This window comes from Miniopterus schreibersii (assembly GCF_964146895.1).
Source record: "Miniopterus schreibersii genome assembly, chromosome: 15".
NCBI lineage: Eukaryota > Metazoa > Chordata > Mammalia > Chiroptera > Miniopteridae > Miniopterus > Miniopterus schreibersii.
Window position 1 is genome coordinate 53,315,734 of NC_138115.1, and position 22,936 is coordinate 53,338,669.

At 52.0% G+C, this 22,936-nt stretch overlaps 1 protein-coding gene across 3 annotated transcripts in view; it reads right to left on the reverse strand.

The window, feature by feature from the left end:
• CHL1 (cell adhesion molecule L1 like) overlaps positions 1-22,936 on the reverse strand; it is an 86,740-nt gene that overhangs the window by 23,059 nt on the left and 40,745 nt on the right. Inside the window, exons 2-9 of one of the 3 annotated variants that reach the window (XM_081160448.1) lie at positions 21,390-21,566; positions 17,986-18,091; positions 15,947-16,134; positions 10,348-10,470; positions 8,865-9,035; positions 7,901-7,948; positions 6,236-6,356; positions 3,432-3,616 (exon numbers count right to left, since the gene is read on the reverse strand). In XM_081160448.1, coding sequence (XP_081016574.1) covers positions 3,432-3,616; positions 6,236-6,356; positions 7,901-7,948; positions 8,865-9,035; positions 10,348-10,470; positions 15,947-16,134; positions 17,986-18,091; positions 21,390-21,480 — 1,033 coding nt within the window. In that variant the 5' untranslated portion in view covers positions 21,481-21,566. Of the gene's footprint in view, positions 1-3,431; positions 3,617-6,235; positions 6,357-7,900; positions 7,949-8,864; positions 9,036-10,347; positions 10,471-15,946; positions 16,135-17,985; positions 18,092-21,389; positions 21,567-22,936 lie in introns of those variants that run through there. The other 2 variants (XM_081160447.1, XM_081160446.1) reach the window with 2 other exon arrangements.

The window sequence follows — 22,936 nt, forward strand, 5'->3', positions numbered from 1 at the left end:
CGGAGGACCAGGCTGATGGTATGTTCACTTAGTGCTGCCTGCAGCTTATTTTCAAGTAGCAGCAGGGAATTTAAAAATGCTGATAATGAAAAACATTTTTAAATAAAATTAACATGTTTAGCACTCCTTGTAAATACTTCTTAATAAATGGCCTTACAGAATTTTATACCTGTATCTCTACCCGTCTATTTATCTAGGGAAAAAATTGAGAAGCATTATTTCCTAGAGAGAGTGTTTTGCAAAAGGGGAAGGGAACCTAAAAGCCATGTTTAGCTGTCTGCCCTCCAAGCAATGGAGGAAAAGACGTATTTCAGTTCCTTGCATCTCCCACGCCTGCCTTGTGCCCCAGCACTGGAACTCTCAGTGGAGCTCGGTGCAGACCCAGACGTGTCCCTTCAGTGCAAACACGCCCGCCGTGTTTTGTCACCTTAAGTACATCACCGTGTCAGGAGCAAACCAAAGATTAGATGAAAATGTGGAAGGTTTGGATAATCTGGTTTCTGAGAAAATTGCACAGTCCCTGCAGGTAGTAACTCCCGTCAACTGTCGCGGGGTTATTTCCCCCAAGACGCTGTCAATTTCCATTTTAGTCAAAAAAGGAAAGTCTTTAAAGTACACAGATATGTAACCATCACTTTAAAGTAAAGGAGTAAAAACAGATTAGATGAAAAGGAAATGCCTGTAGATTTTCCAGGAAAACCAAAAATATACAAACAATCCCAGCAAGTTCAAGTCCAAGCAAGAGCAGTGACTTACCTGGTAAACCCCACCTTAAATATCCGTTTCCATAACCTACCGAAAGGAGCCCACGGGGTGGTCTGGAATTAAGACTTTCTAACTGAAAATGGGTCGTGGCCGACAGTCCTGTCCCCGGCCTGCAGCTCCCCCGACAAAGGTCAGTCTTTACCTTCCCTGAGCCGGTCTATTGTCTTTTCACATCCAGGACACCAGGCCTTTGGGGTGTCGGGGTAACTGCCTTTTCCAGGCCCCAGGGCACAGCCTCCCCCCAGGACACGGACCACAGGGCCCCATGTTCTCTCGTTCCCTGGGCGCCGCCTCCACGTGTCTGACCGAGAGGTTTCCCCGCGGTGCCTTCTCCCGCCTCCCTAATCCATCCCCGGGGACTTCCCGTGACCCCCTTGGACTCCTCCTTTGACTGTAATGGGTGAAATAAGGGGCAAAACCGCCGTTCTCCGGAGCCTTTTCTCAACCCGTTGAGATTTTCCTTCCCAGCAACGGTCGTGAGTTTGGCTCAAATAAACTAAAAAAAAATTCCTGTGGAGCAGGTGCAGATGCCTCTTACGTTGACATAATGCGTATACTACGTAATAAATAACGTAATTACATGTACTCATCTATCGCTGTGTTTGCCGTGTGTTAATTTATATGCGTGGCGCATCTCCTTTACCAAGCACGCGGTGTTTACGCTGTGGGCATCTGGACAGAATGCTTTTGCCCACTCAACACCCTGGCTGTTGTTGCTTCTACGTATTACGGGACTCGAAAATGCAGTTTGTTTCCATATTTAGGCTGCGCGGCTTCGGACACAGAGTCCGCCTGTGTTCGGGATAAAGAAGGATCTCACAGGGAGCGGGCGCCACACAGCGCCAGCTCTGACTCCGCACAATGGGGCTTTGAGAGTGGACTAGAATTTCAAAGTTCACGGCGGCCCTCCCCCTGCCCGCGTGGCCAATCCGCTCATTTAATTTGAGTTTCTCAGCAAGAGACAAAAGGAGGGAAAGAGGAAGGTCCAGGAAGGCAGGAGGAAGGCGGATGAAAGCGGCCCGGCCGGCCCGTGTGACTGATGAAGGTCGTATGTATGCGGCTTCGGCACTTAGGAGGAAGGGGCCCGCGGCCGGCGGCCACGCGGTGGCGATGGTGCATCCGCGAGGGGCAACCCCAAAACAGCCAGGGCGCCGCTAGCGTTCCTCATCAGGGCGAGTCTTAAGTGCCCCTAAAAAGCCACTCTGCCTCTCGATGGCCCTAACGGCTGTGAATGAACAGCGGGGACAGTCTGTCCCGGAGACGCGCGCCTCCTGGGGCTGAGTCAACAGCCCGAACTGAATAATTTATTCTACCTCCTTGACTTTTGTTTTTTGGGGGGTTTTTTTGCAACCCTTGCAATTCTTTTGAAAGCTTGTCTTCCAGTCAAGGAACCGTGGCCAGATTGTTAAAATATTCAGCTCCCGCAGCAAGGCTCCGGCCATCTGGAGGGTTTCCAGTCGTCAGCAGCTCGGAGCCGGGCGGCCGGCAATTAGCGGGTCCGGGTCCTGGGTGGTGCGTGTGCTGGGCGGAGGCGGGGGATTCGGAAACAAGGCCCCGCCGCCCGGCGCAGCCAAACCATGTAGAACCTCGAGGAGGACTGACACTGTAGGGACCGCACCCCCAGGCCCTTCCTGCCATTTCCTCGGGAGTGGTCCCCGGGACACAGCCCGTGTTCCCGTCTGTGCACAGCCCCGGTTTCTCCCGTCTGGTTTCCCGATGTTGGGCAGGGACCTGATTTCCCACCTCCGGGCCCGCGCCCCCTCACCCAGCGAGTCACACTGCGGGACGGGCCTCGGGAACTCGGGGTTACTGCCAACGGCAGGGCTGGAACGGCCGTGCTGACATTGGTTTGTGGGTGCAATTAGCGTCTGAGTCTAGTTTTTCCACTCGAGGGGGTGGTGGCCTGACACAGGTGTCCCTTGTGCGGACAGGGGCTTGAATATAAAGGGAAGCCCTGGAGGCCAGTCCCTGAGCCGAACCCCAAGAGGGACAAGGCCCTCAGCACCAGCCCCCACGAGGCTCATAAGGACAGACCCGGGAACCGTCCCGCCGACGCGGCCAACAGCCAGCCAACCGCGCGGGAGACCTCCGTGTGGTCAGGCCGGGGCGTGGCCTGTGTCGGTCGGACTCCCAGGCGAGACGAGGGAGCCCTTAGGTCTCCCGGCAGGCACACCCCAAGCTCTGCATCCTGGGGCCCCGGTTTTAACAGGTGGCATCGCTAACCACTTATTTCTATAATACCCCAGACCACAGCCCCCCTGCTCCTGACCGAAAGGCCTGGGGTCACGGAGGGAGAACCCAAACATCGTGTGGTCTTGCGCCTTTCGATAGAGAATTAATCTCCGTACCACAGAGTCTATTATTGTTTCCCCGAAACTAACACGGTGACTATCCCCTGGACCCGAGAGGCTCGATTCCCGCCGGGGCACAGGCCCGGGCTGTGGCCCGATCCCCGGGGGGCGCAGGAGGCGGCGGATCCATGACTCTCATCTCTGACGTTTCTCTCTCCCTCGCCCTTCCTCTCTCTGAGATCAATAAAAGCGTGTTTTTTGAAAAGTGGGACCAGCTTCCTGCTTTGGCACATGTTACAGGTGTAGGTGCGTCCCGCGGCTCGAGTCACATTTCCGCCGGACAGGAGGGTGGGTGAGGGTGGGTGGCCACCGTACCTTCTACCGTGACGTGGAAATCGTGGACGGCGGAGCCCAGGAAGTTGTGGGCCCGGCAGCGGTAACGGCCTCCGTCCTGGTAGGAGACTCTCTCCACCGTCAGCGTCTTCCCGTGACTGTCTCCAGTTTCTCTGCCTTTGGGTAAATCTCCTCCCACTTTTTCCCAGTCGACCTGTGGAGTTGGCCTGAAACACAATAAACGAGTGATAAACGCTCTTAAAAGTGCAAAAGGAAACCGGGAGAACCCGAGGGCACACGCCCCGCATCTCGTTGCTGTCTGGTCCCTGGAGCCCGACTGAGGGACGTCTGTCTGCGCTCCGGGGGCGCCGACCCGCCGTCTCCCCCCAGACTCCTCCCTCTCCTGCGAACAGGACTCGCTCCAGGTAAGTGCTGGGCGCCTGGGTGCGGCTAGAGGTGGACGGATAACCTGAGCCTAGAAACACGGCAAGATGGGTTCCGAGGGTGAACTCCCCCCGTGGGGATTTGAAGTGCAGGAAACAGCAGCCCCCGTCCCGGCAGGAGACTGAAAATAGAGGTGATGGAGAACCCGCGGCCAGCAGAGCGAGGCCCTAGGCCCCCTGTATCCAAGGAGCCGATGCTCGAGAAGGGGCTCGGGGGAGAGAGCCAGGGTGTTGGGGCCCAGGGGGGCCCAGGGTGGGGCAGGCATGTCCGCAGCCCAGGGTGGGGTACCCAGCGTCTCCCTCGCTGCCGGGAGGGGAGGAGGGGGGAAGGGGCCCCACCTCCCTGGTCTCCAAAGATCAGAGCACCAACCAGGACGGACACGCAAGCCGGCAAAACCAAACAAAAACCAAGTGGATGACGTCTCCCTCGCTAGGGTCCCTCTCCCCATCCCAGTAAGACCTCGGATCTGACCCTGACGTTCCTTCAACCACCTTGCGCGTTACATTGGCGCCCCTCGTATCACTCCCGGTGTGTTCTGGGAATCCGTGCGCTTAGCCAAAGCAATTAGCTATGGGTTAATAACCGAACAACTAACTCACAGTGTTCGCGTCAACCGTCTCTAATTGTACCAACAGCCAATGGTTAAAATGACTGGCTGTTGTGCAAGAAGACACCAGAGGTGAAGAGGACGGTGCTTTAATCTCCTCGCACCCCGGGCGTCCCCTCCCCCGGCTCAGGCTCCCACCTGCCTGCTGACCCGACGCCTCCAGGCTGGGAGCACGTGGCCCATGGCCGAGCGCGCGCCCCTAACAGGTGCTCCCCCAGGTCTCGGGGGGGCCTGTTTCTCACCCCATCTGTCACCAGGGCGACCTGCCAAACCACAGGCTGCCCTGGACCCGGCTCCCCCGCGCTGGTTTCCACGAGGCTTTCTCAGTGGGGCCTTCGCTTCCTGCAAGATCCCCCCAGCCCGTCCTTGAAAATTTGAAAATTAGTCTAATCCTCGGAAGAACGGAACGAAACGACTGTCGGGCGGTCCTGCGACACCGACACCGCTCCCCAGGGGCGCGTCCAGCCACATTCTTGACGGTGCTTTTCTCTCTCTCTTCCATTTAATTTAAGGAAGACTTGCCGACAGCGCTTGAGCGATGAAGGTTTGTGGGCAGAGGTGTTGCTAATCTCTAATTCCGCGAGAAGGTGAAAGTCTCTGGTTGGGCACCCGTGTCCCCGTGAAGTCCCCGTTTCAATAAACCGCGTTTCCCTTGTCACCCCCGCGCGTGGAGATGTCCCCCACATCGTCCCCGGCTCAGAGGCCGTGCCAGCCCGCGGTCGCCCTCGACGGCACAGAGTAGCTCCTCTGGTTTAAATGAGCTGACGTGAGTTAAACGTCCGCTGGTGCAGGTCCAGGAGCCCGGGGTCCAGGTCTCAGGGGGGCTCCGCCCACCTCACCTGCCAGGGGCAGGAAGAAATCTCGCCCGGGCGTGCGGCGCACGAGACACGTGCCTGACACGCAGGACAGGAGGGTGTCTGAGCGGTAATTAGCCTGTTGTGCAGAGGGCGTGGTTTAAAGACGCCTGAGATAAACACGTAACGTGCTGTAAAATTCCTACCGTGTCCCCTTCATCTTAAACGGGACCAGACAGGGTCCACCCAGCACACACCCAGAGCCGGGAACAGGGATCCAGTCAGGGGAGTGGGTTACTCAGAAAACGCAACGATTTCAAGGCGTGTGCGGTGACTCTGGGTGGTGGGCACACAGTGCAGCCTCCGGATCATGCATCACAGAGACATACACCTGTGACCTCTATGGTCTTATTAACCAAGGTCACCTCAGAAACTTAATTGGGAAAAAAAAGAGAGAGAGATGTGACCAAGTGAGGGAGCCTCACGCTTTCCTTGGGGAATTTGGAAACGTGCATTTTGTCTTCAGATAAAATCCAGGTAATTGTGTTTTCATATCAAACTCTCTTAAATTGCACGGACGGGCCCTCCTGTGTGCCTCAGGCGCGGGGAACATAAGAGGGAGACCGGGCAGCTGGGAGCCCAACCCGGGGGCAGAGCTCACGGCCCAGCCAGCAGGGCTGGCCCAGGTCCAGCAGGGGGACCGGGACGCGGCCCGGCCTCCGAGGGCTGCGGGCTGGAGGGGCGGCCCCGCTGTCACCTCCGTCCACACGCTCACACAGGGACAGGGCGAGCTGTAGACCAGCCCCAGCCCCGCCTGAAGGCTGCAGAGTGAATGGAAACTACTTCCTCCCGAGAAGTCACGCTTATTCAAAACGGAAATGGTTGGAAAGGCCGTGTGCGGGCACACCCGACAGGTGCCTCATTCGTTATCCCGGGCTGCAGGGACCCTCGAGGCTGGATGGACACAGGGCTGACAGACAGGCGGACAGGCAGGTACTCACAGGCCTTCGGCGAAGCACTCCAGCACCAGCGCGTCCCCTTTGAGGATGGTGACCGAGGACTCGGAGCCCTCGGCAGCGGGAGGCAGCAGCAGTCTGGGTTTTCTCTGCTTGATGGAATTTGCTGAACAGAAAAGAAAAATCTCATATTTATCTCAAACAGAGAGTTTACGTCCTGTAGCTCTAAATCAGACAACCCCGTGGCCTTATGTGTGTGAGTACGTGAGTGTGTGTGTGTGTGTGTGAGTGTGACTGTGTGAGTGTGAGTGTGTGAGTGTGAGTGTGTGTGTGTGACTGTGTGAGTGTGTGTATGTATGTGTGTGTGAGTGTGACTGTGTGTGTGTGACTGTGTGAATGTGTGTGTGACTGTGAATGTGTGAGTGTGTGTGTGTGACTGTGTGAGTGTGTGTATGTATGTGTGTGTGTGAGTGTGACTGTGTGTGTGACTGTGAGTGTGACTATGTGTGTGTGACTGTGTGAATGTGTGTGTGACTGTGAATGTGTGAGTGTGTGAGTGTGACTGTGTGAGTGTGAATGTGTGAGTGTGTGTGTGACTGTGTGAGTGTGTGTATGTATGTGTGTGTGAGTGTGACTGTGTGTGTGTGACTGTGAATGTGTGTGTGACTGTGAATGTGTGAGTGTGTGTGTGTGACTGTGTGAGTGTGTGTATGTATGTGTGTGTGAGTGTGACTGTGTGTGTGACTGTGAGTGTGACTGTGTGTGTGTGACTGTGTGAATGTGTGTGTGACTGTGAATGTGTGAGTGTGTGTGACTGTGTGAGTGTGAATGTGTGAGTGTGTGTGTGTGACTGTGTGAGTGTGTGTATGTATGTGTGTGTGAGTGTGACTGTGTGTGTGTGACTGTGAGTGTGAATGTGTGTGTGACTGTGAATGTGTGTGTGTGAGTGTGACTGTGTGAGTTAATGTGTGAGTGTATGTATGTGTGTGTGTGTGACTGTGTGTGTGAGTGTGTGTGACTGTGTGTATGTATGTGTGTGTGTGTATGTATGAGTGTGACTGTGTGTGTGAATGTGTGAGTGTGTGTGTGAATGTGTGTGTGTGGCTGTGTATGTATGAGTGTGTGTGTGAATGTGTATGTGTGTGTGTATGTATGTATGTGTGAGTGTGTGTGTGTGAGTGTGAGTGTGTGTGTATGTATGTATGTGTGAGTGTGTGTGTGTGAGTGTGTGTGTAGTCACAGACACGCTCCCCACATTCGAGCACATCTCCAATTACACTCCCTCCCGCCACATGGCCGGGGAGTCACGGGGGAGGCAGAGTCTCAGGAAGCCTGTCGTTACCACACCTCCGAGTCCCGATCCAGCCGTCAACCAAAACGTGGACAATGAAAGACCTTGGGGAGACCCCAAATGAAGGCTCCGTTAAAAGCATGTAGCTTTACTATGTGTACCTATGTATCTGTGTATGTTAATTATATTATCTCTAAACGTGTGGTTATATTTATATAGTTATGCATTTATAAAGATCACCCCTCTGCACAAATTTAAGGGGGGAATAGAAACCTCTATGCTCAGGGATCTTCCTTAACATGAATATTAGTATTTTAATAAACTCACAAAGACATAAAAAGCTAGCTCCAGATTCTGAGATGGGAATGAGCTGCTGACTCTGAGAGTAGCTGCCAGCCCTCTACGCAGGATCGACTTACCCCGGGAACGGGTTTCTGTGGGTGAACTCGAGTCATTAGCATGCTTTACTGAAATGAAAAGATGGAAGAAAAACTCACAAACACAATGGTGGATGCTGATGCCAACAAAGAATGAAGAGTCACAGTTTTTCCTTAGAAAAATTACAAAGCGAGGCACAGCCAGGCTTCGCTAGGACATCGCCTTAGGGAAGGAGTTGAGGAAATACTGACACGGAGGGAGCTTGACCTTGAAAGACCGCAGGTGGATCCAGGTGGGGAGGGTACCAGGACACTCGGGAAGGGGGCAGAGGCTGCCGGGAGGCTCCAGGGGAGCCTGGCTCCGTGCATCACACATGACGATGAAACAAGTCACCGACCGCATCAGACAACGGGACGGCCACGCCGGCTGCTCGCCCCAGGGCCAGCGATCCCTCCTGTGCATCTACGGGCCGTCTCCCCAGGACGCTTTCCCATTTGGGCACCAGGACTCCAGCAGGGGAGGGAAGCAGTTCAAATAATGTTGTCGGTTTTGGAAAGACAGGAAAACTCATGTGATAAAAGTTACAGCCCTGGCTCTGTGGCTCAGAGGTTAGAGCACCAGCCAGAGCATCAAAGGCCTGAGAGCTCGACTCCCGGTCCAGGGCGCAGGCTGAGGCAAAAATAAAAGTGTAACATTGCCCCTTTCTATTGTTGACTCATTTTCTCCGATGTTATCCTGCTGACTTATCCCGTGACCAAGAGCCGGGAACCTGCGTGGGAAGCGGGGGAAGAGCCTGTGCATCTCGCCCACCGGCCTGGTTTCCTGGCTGCTGGAGGGAGCCCCGGAGCCGCCGGGGCAGGCGCCTCTCGTCTGGGTCACGTCTCCAGAGCTGAGCTGAGCGACGCGGGAAAATCCCGTCCCAGGTCCCGGGGCGCCGGCCCGCGGGCACTACAGACACACCTGCGTGGGGCATTCGCGACGGAGCCGCGCGTTACTTGGACTTACAGCTGTTAACGGTCAGTTTCATCGGCATCTTCTGCACGATCGTCCTCAACCTCGGGAAGGCGGCGAAGCAACAGTAGTCGTTCCGACTGTCGTTTTCCTCAACATTTGCAAAGTACAGGTCCCCCTGCTGGCTCATGTGCACCCTCTCGTCTTGCTGGATGTGCTGCAGCTCTGCAAAGAAACGCCGTCCTTAGCGTGGAGGCGTCCTGCCCGGCCCGCGCGGCCCAGCGGTTCAGGGTCGGCCTGGGATCCAGGAGATCGGGGTTCGATTCCCGGTCAGGGCACAGGCCCGGGTTGCGGACCCGATCCCCAGTCGGGGGCGTGCGGGAGGCAGCCGATCAGTGATGTTTCTCTCTCTCCCTCTCCCTTCCTCTCTCTGAAATCAATGAAGACATGTTTAAAAAATAATAACAATAATAAAATAAAAATTTAAAAATACATATTTTTTAAAAGGGGGGCGGCAACGGTCCTTATTTGTCTCATCTCCCTTTTCAGCTTCTTTGTTTTCCATTATTTCACTTCATTTCATTTTCCACGTATGTTCCTCCCGGTTTTCTCACTCCTGCTCTGACGACAGGAGCAGCAAGTAAGGGGAAGAAAAAACAGAATCCGACAAGGCCCAGGGGAAGCACGGTCCTCACCATGAACCACAGCCGTCCTCCGGTGGACACCCCCCCTTCTCCCTCTCCCCCCCCCATCCTCCGGTGGACATGGCCCCCCCTCCTCCCTCTCCCCCCTGAGCCTCGACTCTGCCCTGGGGGCCTGCGTGGGCCGATCAGAAAACCGGTCCGATGCGGATAATGGCCTAATTGCCCCATTTACTGTCCTAGGATCATATTTCTTTAAACAGATCCCCCCAAACGTGCCCTCTGAGACTGACTCTCTCCCGGATGCGGCCTGGAAAGCTCGGGGGCTGCAGCGTGAGCGTCTGGCCCCCCAGGAGCCGCTCCCCCGGTTCCGCCCGGGAGCGCGCAGCACGGTCGCCTCCGCCGTGGCCGCGAGATAAAAGCTGCGGAGGAGCTGCCGGGAGGGACTTGACCAGCAGCTGGGCTCTCAACTCAAAAGTGAGGAAAACATTTTGGAAAAGTGACGACGAGTGTTAATGCTGATCTCTCTGTGGGGCGCGGCGCGGAGAGGGCAAAACGTTCCTAAGACAGAAACAACGCCAGCGAGACACGGGCCGGCTCAGGCCTGACCTGGGGGCCGCGCCGGAGGCAAGCAGGTCGCCGGCACACAGGAGGCGCCTTCTTGGGGATGCGTCTCACTCATCACCAGCCTCCGCTCTTTTCAGACGGGGTGAGATTGAGAGGTCTATTCGGTGGTTTTCTAGCGTCTCCGTGTGCACCCTAAGTGTGTATTTAAACCCTGGAGCAGACTCTAGTTTATAAAACGCGTCCGACCCCACGTTGAGAACCTGCTGACCGTTCCTGCCTCTGCCCAGTGTGTCGCCGACCCGCCTGGAGCTGACCCGGGCACGACTCACCGATGTTCATCCAGTAGATGTGCAGCGGGGGGAGGCCCGAGGGTGGGTTGCAGGGCAGGACAATGGGGTCTCCCTCCTCCACTTCAAGGGGCTCGATGTTCTCTTTGGGGAACTTTGGAACATCTGGTATTAAAAAAAGTCACTTTAAGCCATGATGTTAAAATTAACTTTCAATGTCACAAGTAACATTTGGGTGGATTCTTTTACAAAATCAGAGCGTTCTAAATAAATTCAACACCCCCCTATCTGGGTTCCCGTCTCCCCTGCAGGAGAAACGCAGTTGGGAATCGGGGTGCATCCTGTACAGCTTTAGGAAAACGTGTGTGTGCTGTATCTGTCGGCCACAGACACGTTCCCCCGACGGCAGCAAGGCGACAATAAGCCTGTTTCCCTGCCCAGAGCACTGAGCTCCGAGCCACAGGCTCCGCGCGTTTTAGGCTTTGATGGATGCAGCACCTTTTTCTGCAAACACTGAGATTTCTTTTCAGGCAGAAACACGACCTCTTGCTCTATGGTGAAGCCTTTGAAGGTGATCGGCCAGTATTTCATTCAGAGCATGACCGAACCAAATGGGAAATTCAGGGCCCGGGCTGGGGAAACGGTGCACGTGCAGTGAGAGGCCGAGCGTGGCCAGGTCAAGGGGAAAGAGAGCTTTGCGTTGGAGCTGCTCCCGGGAAATGAAACGTTAGGTGGCGGGGACGTGACGTAGGGGAGGAGACACTGTGACCTCCCAACATTTTGTTTCTTCCCCGCACAGGACCTTCCCTGAGAGCGAGGCAGAGACAGCAACCTGGAGTCACACGTGCCGAATTCGAGGTCCAACGCCAGCCCCGGCTACTCCTATGAAGGTATTTATAAGACAGCTGTAAGAATTTTCAAAGGGTGTTTGGCTGCACATTACGCTGGCGCCTTTCGACCCTGTGAGGGGAACCTGGGTTACGGGATTTCCCCAGGTCTCAGGAGAAGGCCTCGGAGGGGTTAATAACAGGCCTCGCTGAGCGGGACCGGTTAGGGTTTCCCCCTGTGTTTCGCTCTTCCATCGTGGTCCACAGAAGATGGTCGTTGCTCACGGAGGCCGGAAGGTACACTCTTTTATTGTAAATTCTCTTTGCGAGGAGCTTGGCACATTTCCTGTAGGGCCCTGCTCGGCCGAGGGAATTGGCTGATGTCTCTCTCATCGACGTGCCAGCTGGCTGCCGTGAACTCTTTTTGTCTGAAATCAAGGACCTTCCGAAGCTCAGCACTGCAGGGGGCAGGGTGGGCCTTGCATGGCCTTGGCCCCTTGGGACAGCCGGCTTCTGTCATGTGATGGTCCCCGGAGGCTTCGCTCTGGTCACCTCTTTCTAGTTCATCTCTCCCGGCAGGTCCAGGAACGCGTTTGGATGGCAGCCGCCCCGGAATCCTGCGTCTGCTCCAGGTAGAGCGCATCCCGTCAAAATGCAGGAACCTGCTCAGCGCGTCACCACACTCGGGTCCTGCAGATGAACATCGGTGCCACCTACCTGTGCAGCCAGCCCTGACTGAGGGCAGGTGTTACCCAAAATGTTGGGCAGAAAGTCTACCTCACCCGAGTCCAGCCTAGTGACTTACAGGCTGAACCTGCCCAAAGCTCCAAATTCCAGTCCCTCGGTTAGTGCCACAGGCTTTACCTGAGCCCAGTGTTCACGGCAGTGAAGTTAGCAGGGCCGCTGGGTAGTTGCAGGGTCTGTTTATACTCAGACACGGGGGCAGCAGAGGAAGGAAACAGATTCCGAGATGCCAAGACCACGCAATTCTGACTGTAACGAGCAAACTCTACAGGCCCAGCCTGAATACTCACTTCCCAGGGGACGTCCCTTGTAAAGTAGCTGATTAATATGATGTATGGAGCCCTAATTAGAGAATATCACCCTCGGAGCACTCAGAAAATCTAACGATTCAGACAGCACTGCCAGGGAAGCACGCTCATCCCTGCATTTATTAAATCTAGGTTATAAAATTCCGACTCTGAAAAGGTAAATAATGTAATTCGAGTGGCTTCTAAGGCATCCATAATGAAAAATAAAGTAAAATAAAATTTATAAGTCTACCAAACCCTGTATCCTGTGCCAGAAATCTCTGTAACAGCTTTCAGCCAAAGATGAAATTATTACCTGGAAACAGGGAGAATATTTATATACGTAAGAATTTAAGGTCTAAGAAGAGATACGCCAAAGGGTATTAATATGTGGGGTTTTTAGGCCCCTGTTCTTTGACTTTGAAACCATTTATGAGTGTGATGCCAGGTTGGGAAGCAACCACTGCGACACCCACAGGTACACGTGAAATGTAATTGCTATAACTCAGCGGCAGGCGTGAGGTCCGCTCTACGTCAGATGAAGACATGGCTCCTTTTAAAAATGACTCACCGGTGACTTTTGCTAATTGTGTTTCTCCGGCAAGAACCATTACATCGCTGAGTTTGGACACAGGCAACACTTTATAAAGTGAGTCATAAATTATGGTTTTTCTTTTTTGCTTCAGCCCGACGACTTATTTCAGACGAGCGGTCCTCATTCATAAAGTGGGAACTGCAGTGACACCTATTTCACTGATGGATATCAGAGTTTAAATGAATCATTTCATATAAATCCATTAAAACAGTGTTGGCTCGTAAAGATCACGTGACACTCGGTGGCTCTGGTTCAGGGGTCTGCCCAGGAGGTACACCCAGACCTCAGGGTGGAGACGCACGGCCCAGGGCAGGGAGCTCTCTCCTGCTCCGGCCTCTGACGGGTGTTTGAATATTTGGAATTGCCTTTCACAGAGGCGGCAAGAAGGGGGCCAGAGGCAAGAAACACTGTGTACAAGGTTTATGTTTGTAGGGACATAATGGGATTTTCAGCTACTGTGCTCAGGTCGGAACTTAGGTGGCTGGAGTCTTCGAGGTTACCAAGTAAAACTTCAAAAAATGAGAGAGATGAGTTATAAAGCTCACATCACAAGGTTCTATTAATGTAAAAATATAATCAAGTCTCTGCAGTGTAAGAAAAGACTCAACTGATGGAGGTCGTAGAGACCAGCTGTAGCGTTAGCTGGTCTGATTTATAAACGCCTGAGAACTGGGGTCTGGTCCTCCTCAAGATATAACTGATCACAGAGAGCAGTTAGGCGATCAAGTCATTCAGGAGGCTGAACACGATGCGTAAGAAACTAATTTATTTCTCTCTTTTCACAGCAGCAGAAAAAAAGGCGCAATTTCCCGCCACTTAGCTCAAATCCATGATCAGCTCTTAGCAGCAACGCCAGCAGGTTCTGGCCAGGATCCCCTGGCATTGTTCAGGTCTTGGCTCAATCTGCTTCCCTAGGCAGAGAAATATCTTTAAAAATCCTTTAATGGCAGAATCGTAGATGAAAATGTGCCGTTTCCTTCTCTGCAATAGGTCTGGCTGCTGCCTTCCCTTCGCGTCTCCATAGCAACCACCCGAATTCGGGTTAGGGATCGGCCTAATGCCAGGCCTTCTACACAGATTTTTAATAACCTCTCCCTCTCCCTGTCCCTCTCCCTCTCCCTCTCTGTCTCTCATTTCGGTTAATTTCAGATAGATGATTGATAGGTTGATAGATGGATAGATTATTGATGGATGGATGACAGACTGATCGATCTAGTTTTATGATCCTGGACCACAATTTCCATGACAATGCCTTTGGATGCAGAATTCATTAACATTTGCTATCAAATGTCACCTCCAACCCAAACCGCTGAGATCCTTTCCAAGTTTACGCGTCACTGCGCTGCCTCGGCCGGTGCTGCGAGATCCCACGTACTAACGCAGACAAACCAGCAGGCCACCGACGCACCGGTGTCACGTACACAAAGGGACCATTTGTAAAGCAAACGGAAAGGGTGACAAAGGGGGAAAGCGTGCGGCTGACGCTCTCAGGCACCCCCGCTGCACAGGAAACAACTTCCCCGGGACCCGTCTCTGCGCGTCCGCCCCCCTCATTCCCTTAGAGGTCATCACCCTCCCCGCTTCTGTTTCCACCACGTCTGGTTTCTTGTTATCATTTTATCACACAAAATGGTACTCGCTGCTGACTCACGGTTTTCTCTGGATGTACCACCATTTACTTATTTGTCCTGAGATGACGGGACTCATGTTGCCCAGCATGTTTTTATTATAGACGATGCTGCCACAAATGAGCCTGCTGCTCGGGGACCACAGGCAGGGACCAGGCGCAGGGGCCAGGCGCAGGGACCAGGCGCAGGGACCAGGCCACAAGGACCAGGCACAGGCAGGTGGACAGGAAATGAAACTGCTGGGCGTGGGTGGGGCACCGTCCTCTGAGGAGGGCTGGCGGCCACTTCCACCGACCTAGCAGACTGGCGGCTTCAAGGGACACGTATCCTGGGAGCTTCGTGTTCCCACCCACGTCGCTCCTCCCAGGCTCCGGGGCATTGCCCAGCCCTGTGGGGTCAAGTGCTTTTATCACCTGGGTCAGTTTCTCGATTCAGGCCGTAGACCGGCTTCCGCTGGTGACTCCGGTCTGAGGCGAACGTTCTTGCCCTGGGCGTCTCCACTTTCCATCGCAGCTTTGCAAAATTATTCATAACTATGTAACGCTGTCTTTAGTTATATCCGTTGGCAACCATTTTTTCTTGGCGTGGCTTATGGTCTCCCTCTCTTCCTGGCGTCTTTTGGTAAAAAGGGGATCCAAACATCCGAGCAGGCCCATGCACCTTTGATTTCCTCTGTGAAGAAACCTTCCCAACCACGACGGCTGAGTTGTGTCCAAATCTCTTTCTAACATTCAAAACACTTTTCCCCTTCACAGGGACGTCTCCAGTCCGCCCAGAGGCCTCGGAGAAATGCTTCTCCAGGTGGGAACCTGTCCCTCGTCTCCTGATGGACTCTCACATTGAAACCAGGTGAGCTCAGGATTTGCCTGGAGCCACCCAACAAACTACAAGTTGCCTGTGTAACTTCTCCTCAGACGCAGATTTTCACGCTCTCTGCCCCAGGCCCCGACCGTGGCCACGGTCACATGCTGCGGCCTCAGCACGATGCAGAGCCACCGAGGAGGCTGTGGGGGTCAGCCGCCCCGACCGACGGGCGGCCAGGCCCACAGCAAACCACGTGATTAAGGAATGACCCTGTGTGAACACTGCTGGGGACGAGTTGTTACTGCAGCGTTAACTGGCTGAGCCTAACTAACACCGTATATAACTCAGCTCTCATCAGGAGGCAAAGCGGAGGCTGCGTTTTCCCAAATTAGATACAAAGTTACCAGAGTGCAAAGCGGAGGCTGCGTTTTCCCAAATTAGATACAAAGTTACCAGAGTGCAAAGCGGAGGCTGCGGTTTCCCAAATTAGATACAAAGTTACCAGAGTGCAAAGCGGGGGGGCTGCGTTTTCCTGAATTAGATACAAAGTTGCCAGAGTGCAGCAGCCTCATTGCTTCCAAGGTCATCCCCTTCTAAGTGTCAAGACCTGGAGGATAATTCCCCTTATAAATAAAATATAAGCCGCATACCAGCTGATTAAATTAATGATGTGCTGTCTCATTAGAGCCCAGAACTACCCCTACCTAACACTTGACAAAAACGTCTATAAATTGAAATCTCCACTGTGATACTCACTGGGAACTATAAAGTCTATTTCCTCGGACATAGCGACTCCCAGCTTATTGGATGCGAGGCAGCGGTACTTCCCCTGGAAGTGAGATATCTGCCCCTCGTTGGGAATCCTGAAGGTTCCCGAGCTGTTGGAGACAATGACCCGAGGGTCGGAGAGGTCGAAGGGCTTGCCATCTTTAGTCCATGTAAATCTGTAAAGAAAACTCCGCTTAATGACGTGGACAAATCACAGCGTGTTCTGAACTATTTATACACAAATGCACAGAAATGACAAAACCAAGACATTTAATTTATGGTAAAAAAAAGATAATAATAATGGACCATAATAGAAGACATCTGACAGGCTGCTGTAGACTGATGTTTACATCTCCCCAAATTCATTTGTTGAAGCTTAATCCCCAGTGGGATGGGGTTAGGAGGTGGGGGCTGCAGGAGCTGATACGGTCCTGAGGGTGGGGTCCTCACGAATGGGGTTCGTGTCCCCATAAAAGAGCACATTCCTGCTAACCACCCCCCCACATGAAGTTACAGAGAGGGGCCGCTGCCTATGAGCCAGGAAGCGGCCTCGCCAGACGCCAAACCCACAGGCGCCTGGGTCTTGGACCTCACGCCGACCAAACAGTGAGAAATGAACGTGTGTTGTGAAGCCACTGAGCCTGAACTGACTGAAACAGGCCAAAAAAGCTGCTGTAACTAAGAGAATATACACATTACATCAGGCTTTGTTCTGTTCTTTTTGAATTAAAGTTGTTTTTTAATTTTTCCCATTAGAAAGGAATGCATGGTGTTTACTAATATTTTGGAGACTACAATAGATGGCCCATCGTTGAGACCATTATATTAATATATAATTTCGCTAATTGGGTTTTCTAGTTATCACAATGCTGATGAAGACGGAATCTTCCGTCCTATGGTTACTATTCAAGTCCCCTCACTATTTCCATCTCTTTGCTTCATGAGCAACACTGGGATGAACTGTGTCCGTTCGGCTTTGCTACCTGTCCAAACGGTTCTTTAGGCCAGTTCCTCAGAAGTGAGAACGACAGAACAGTAACGTAAGAAAAATTTTTATAGCTTTTAAAAATTTTGCAAATTGTATCACACAGAAATATTTATATATCTCACATTGACTGGATGAACTCTATTTTATGTAATTTTGTCTATATTCACACACAGTAATTGAATGTATTCTATTTGGTAAAATAGACAAATAATGATAACTTTACATGTTAATGATTCACAGCAGATGATTTGTAAAATATCAAATTATCTGGCAATAACAACATTAGTCACGATACAACTTCAGAAAATAAATTTTCACCGAACACGTGTCTCGTGATGGGTATAAAATAACCGAGCGGATAGATAAAGCTGTGCCGCTGCTGCCAATTCTGAGTCACCAAGAACTTTAAAATCTGGATTTTCCCGCAGCCTCTCCCTCCTCGCCCCCAACACAGGCCTTTCGTCCTCCCCGACACTGAGGGCCCTTGAAGGAAACTTCATCGGTGACTGTAACGAGCGGGAGTAACTAGCACGGAACCCATAGAAAATATGACGCAGCGATGACCGCGCGGGAGGCATCCTGCGTCCGATGACTGAATGTTTCTATGACGGTAAAAATACCCTCACGGCCTGTTCACTGGGTAACAAGTGCGTCGCATTTAAGGCAATAATTAACGCGCACAGAACACCGTTTATAGACGTATGAGCTTCTGCTTCATCGGCGCGACCGTCCCTCAGTAGAACGAATAATCGGACCCTAGTGACCTGTCCACGCGCAAGGTGAGGCGCCGCTGAGAACCAGCACGGGGCCCGCGCCTCCGCCAAGCGTTTAACCTGAGACGATTTATTTCAGGGTAAAAATAATTCAACTGGCAGAAAATCAGATGAAGAATAACCGGACTTTATTTTTATAGCCGCGGCTGCCCTTCTTGCTGATCCTCACCTTCCATCCTAGGTGGACTCGAGCCCCCCAAGCACACTGAGGTCGGAGGTCAGAGGTCAGAGGGAAAACAAAGAAAGCGGATCCCACACATACTCACTTTGGCTCCGGATTGCCTTTAGCTTCACATTCGATTTGAAAATATTCATCGAAGGGAAAGGCGACTTGTACCTTCGACTGCTTTGTGATTGTTGGAACCTGTGGAACTAAACAGTGAAAACGGTATTTAAGGAACATCTCCCAAAGCTGGGTGAGGTTCATTAGCTATAACGGAAATGCTGTAAACCTGCCTCCTGTATTGAAAGTGGAGGGAACTGGAGAGGGAGACCACAGAACACACCTGGCGTCCTCGCCCCACAAGGATTTAACTCGAAGGAATACAATTCAGTGCCGTTATTTCCTGTTGCCATATATTCCATTTTATTAGGAATTAGGACTAAAAATCCTTCAAAATAGTTATTAATCCATTTTAAATGATCCTATCACATGTTAAAATAAATATCATACTTTATCAAAAACACTGAATGTAGCCCAGCCGGATGCTCCGGGTTAGAGCATCGGCCCTCACGCCAAAGGGCCTCTGGTTCAATCCTGGTCAAGGGCACATACCTGGCCTGTAGGCTCAATGCCCGGCCCTGGTCAGGGCACATGTGGGAGGCAAACAATCGATGCGTCTCTCTCACGCCCACGTTTCTCTCTCTCTCTCCCCCTCCCTCCCTTCCACTCTCTTTAAAAATCAACGGAAAAAAATATCCTCAGGGAAGGATTAACCAAAAGGGTAAGTAAGAGTGTACTCAGGATGGACACTGAATAAAAGCAGTAACATCCAACTGCTTCAGGACAGGCAATCTTCAGCAAACCTGTTTTGTTTTGGTTTTTATTTTTGTTTTACCGAGAGTGTACGGTTATGAAGAATGCCTTGGGTGCTGGCCCCCCTGCTGCCAGGGCCTCTGTCTCTGCCAGGGAAACAGCATTTGCCCCTTTGCTTTAGTGACACAGTGCTCGTGTTCACACAGGAAAAGCAGACATGACCTGTAGTGTTACTGTGACAGGTCTGATCTCACGGGCGCCTGAATGTGCCTCTGAGGCCCTGAGAGGTCCGAGGTCACCTTGGATGGATGCTCAGCCTGGAATAATAACTTCTCGACACGCCCAATTTTAAAATTCTATTTTCTTTACTTTCCCCTAATGAATCTGATCATTGAGTTTTACAAATTTAGGGACTTTAGCTCACGACATGCAGAAGCATCCGTCTCTTCACCGCCATTCACCTTGTCTCCGATTCCTGCTGTTTCTAAGTAGAACAAGTCTTGCGCTGATTGCAAATTCACGCTATTTAAATTTTATTATGCTTATAAATGGCAAGGGACGGTGCCCAATAGCGACGGTGCCTGAGATATCAGCTAATGACTTGTGAACAACTTGTTTATTAGAATATTATTCTTTCCTAAATTTGCTCAGGTTGTAAAGTCTCGGCAGTAACTAATTATTCGGGTAACAGAGCTCACAACCTTTGGGTGTTTATAAGAATATATATTCTACATTTTAGATCTTCTCTCTGTAATTAGGCCAATTATGGAGACACGGGTCCTGTTGACATTCAAATTGAATACCTGCCTCGGTTTCATTGGCTAGTGAGCGCTCCAGAGTGCTGAATAAATGGATAATACTCGCTGTTCTGAAAACATGCCATTAATATTTTATAACAATTCTTGTCTAAGGACAGTGCAAAGGAAAACGCATAAGCAGCCGAGACAACCGGAATGAAAATGAGTGCTGAGAACTGAGACAAAATTTCATGTCCTTCACCACCGATGAGCCAAGTGAGGAAAGACAGGGAGGGAAGGGATGGTCTCGGAGGGTGGGCAGGGCTGTGAATCGGGACTCGCTCTGGGGAAAACGTGCAGTTATTAACCCCTTTCCCACAAGGATCACCGGGAACTTGCTCTTGGCCCACCGGTGTGGCTCTGCTGGCTGGTCATCTCCCTGTGCACCAGGAGGCCCCGGTTTGATTCGGGGTCGGGGCACATGCGGGGTTTCGGGCTCGATCCCCAGCAGGGGTGGGTGGGAGGCAGCCAATCAGTGCTCTTCTCTCATTGATGTTTTTCTCTCTCTCTCTCTCTCTAAAAACCAATAAACTTTAAAGAAGAAAAACCTTGTTCTGAATTAGGTCTTGTCTACTCAAACCAAAAAAACCTACTGAAGACGAATTATTTCAGGCCCTTCCCAGAATGTCCACAACCAGGCTGGCCTATCGTGGGTGTGGGCAGGAGGATTTCAGCTTGACTTAGAGAACCTCGAATCTGCACATCAGTGGAGCAGGTCAGTGGGGTTTCCTAAGAAGGGGGGACATGGAAGCAGAGGCCTGACCTGTCAAGGAGACTGGAGAAGGGTCTCCCACCCGGGTGCAGGCTGCCCACAGTGTGTGATGCGAGACGGATGCGTCGGGTGACTTAAGGAGGCCTCAGAAAGTGGTTTCAAGCACATTCTATGACACGTTCAGAGGGGCCGCCTCCTTGAGCTGCATCCAGACTGAGTTTTCAGAAGTGTTGGCACCTGTAGCGTGTGTTCAACCCTGAGGCCAAGATTGATTCTCTAGAGCTCCGGTGGCCTGGGAGGCACCCCCAAAGCTGAGATCCCAAAGAACAGACAAATCCTCTTGTTTATAACTCTCAACATTACGCACGGGAAACACAGTAGGGAAAATACTTGAACTTTAAGGATAAAATATCTGAACCACCTCTCAAGAGTCTCATGTCCCGTGTGCTTATAACAGGAGAAATTCCCCAGATCTCAGCACTACACAGGTAATGCACTATTTCCTTGTGTTTTCAGACACATTATATTTTTTACTTTTAATTATTCTAACTTATATGAACTGATTTACGGTTTATGAAAATCTGCATTCATTTTTACCAACAAATGCTAAGACGTGTATTCCGTAAAACCACTGACTAACCCCTTGATGTAAATTCACAGGACAGCTGCTTAGATTTTGCAGCGGATACCACCTGATACGTTTATCTGTACACTAAAATAATGGCTATTTAATATTTCCCTACCTCATTTTTTCATTCTTAAATATACAATCATTTTTTTAAAAATACAAAGTTTATTCAGTTCCCTTTCTGTCATGATTGGTTGGGTACCATTATTTCTAAGTCATAAGTGTCCCTAAAATAAATTTACCTGAGTATACAAAGGGAACCGTTGTTGGTCGTATTTCAGACTGTCTTCTATGGCAAAATGCCCCCTAATCTCCAGCTTATGTCCTCATGGGCCAAGTCTGCGCAGGAGGCAAGAAGCCTGGGATGCGAAAGAATTGCAGCCGGCAGCCCAATGTGAGCCATAAAAGCTGAGGAAGGCAGAGAAAAATCCTGCTGACAGTGCTGGGAAGCACACAGAAATAGGGCCAAAAATACCTCCTCGATCTGTACGTGTCCTGCTTAAAAATCAAAATGCACATCGACATTCCATAAATAGGTATTGACGCCGGCACTTTACCTGAAAGGGGTATTTCAACGGCGGTGGCGAAATTTAACAGGAAGGACACTAGAGGGAAGATCACCCCTCTGAGGCTTAGCAGCCTGTCCATTGCTCGTCCGGGAGGAGGGCGGCCGGGGGTCAGCGCTCTCGCGTCTCCGCTGCCCCCCGGTTTGAGGCTGAGAAGGACACGTTGACCTGGAAACCCAGAGAAACAAAAACAAAGTCAGAATAACTCAGACTCGAAGCTCACATGCCGTAAAATGCCAACATCACGGGAGTTAAATGTATTTTCCCGTTGGCGATAATTTTCCTTATTACAAGACTGTTCCCGAATAACTCCACGTAAACACAACCGCCACAGGAAAACAGCTCGTGGGCTCCGATTGTTCAATAGGGATTACATGACTTTTGTCATTTCAATGGTTTTAAGTACAGGGTCTTGATCCACGAAATGATCTCCCATAAAGACGATGGACTGACCGCCTGGCCGGCGTGGCTCAGGGGTGAGCGCGTCCGCCCGCGCCGAAGGCTCGACCCCGGCCCAGGCTGACACGCAGGAGGCAGCCCGTCGATGTCTCTCTCCGGTCGATGTCTCTCTCTCCCTCTCCTTCCCTCCCTTCCTCTCTCTCTGAAAAAGCAACGGGGAAAAATATTCTTGGGGAGAATTAGCAGCAACAGCAGCAGGGACGGAACAGCGAGGCCCTGGCCTAGAGGAAGGTTGCCGGTTAGGAGGCAGGACGACCGTGGGCGGCCCCCTCTGTTTCCGGCGCGCGAGTAACAGCGAATTCCACCCCTGACCGTCTCTCCTGCAGGGCTTGGCTTCCACGTGCCTGAGGCGGCTACGCTAAGAGGCTGTGACATAAATTCCCTGGGAATTAAGACGTGACCCCTGCGAGGAGGACGCCAGGAGGCGGTAACGACAGCCCCCAGTAGCTTGCAGGGTAAAGGGGGGCAGCCGGTCGTTACATCATTGTCAGGATGCATACAGGGCGCACTGTTTAGCAATCACATTTAGAAACAGGAAGACAGCTGTACGATTATATTCCCATTTATCTTTGTTCAGAGAATCTGAGCTTAAGGCCACACCCCAGAGGAGAGCATGGATTGAGACTCAGGATGGAGTTGAAACTAAGAGCAAAATATACAAAACCTGTCTGAGACCCGGTTACCGAAAGCTGCTGTCCGATTGGTTCGTGCCAGTGACGGTCACTCTGTCCAATAGAAGAGCCGATGAACCGCCATGAATCTGGACAGGTGGGGTCACACCCCCACCTTCCTCGCTCCCCCTTGGTAAGAAGAAACCCTCCTGACATCGAACCCAAAGGAAGCAGACGTCTTAGTGTCGCCAGTGAGGACCCAGCCCGGCGGCCTCTGGCTCCCTGGCGTGAGCAGTGTGGCAGGGAAGGGACAGGGGCGGGCATGCAGAGTGCGGGGAAGTGCTTCCAAACGACAGGGAGACGCGGCGCCTTGTTTCTCCGGAGCAGCCCCCAACAGACACACACACGTCAGCGTTCACCTTGCGGGGACCTCAGGTCCCTCCGACGCTCCTCAGTCAGCTCCACGGT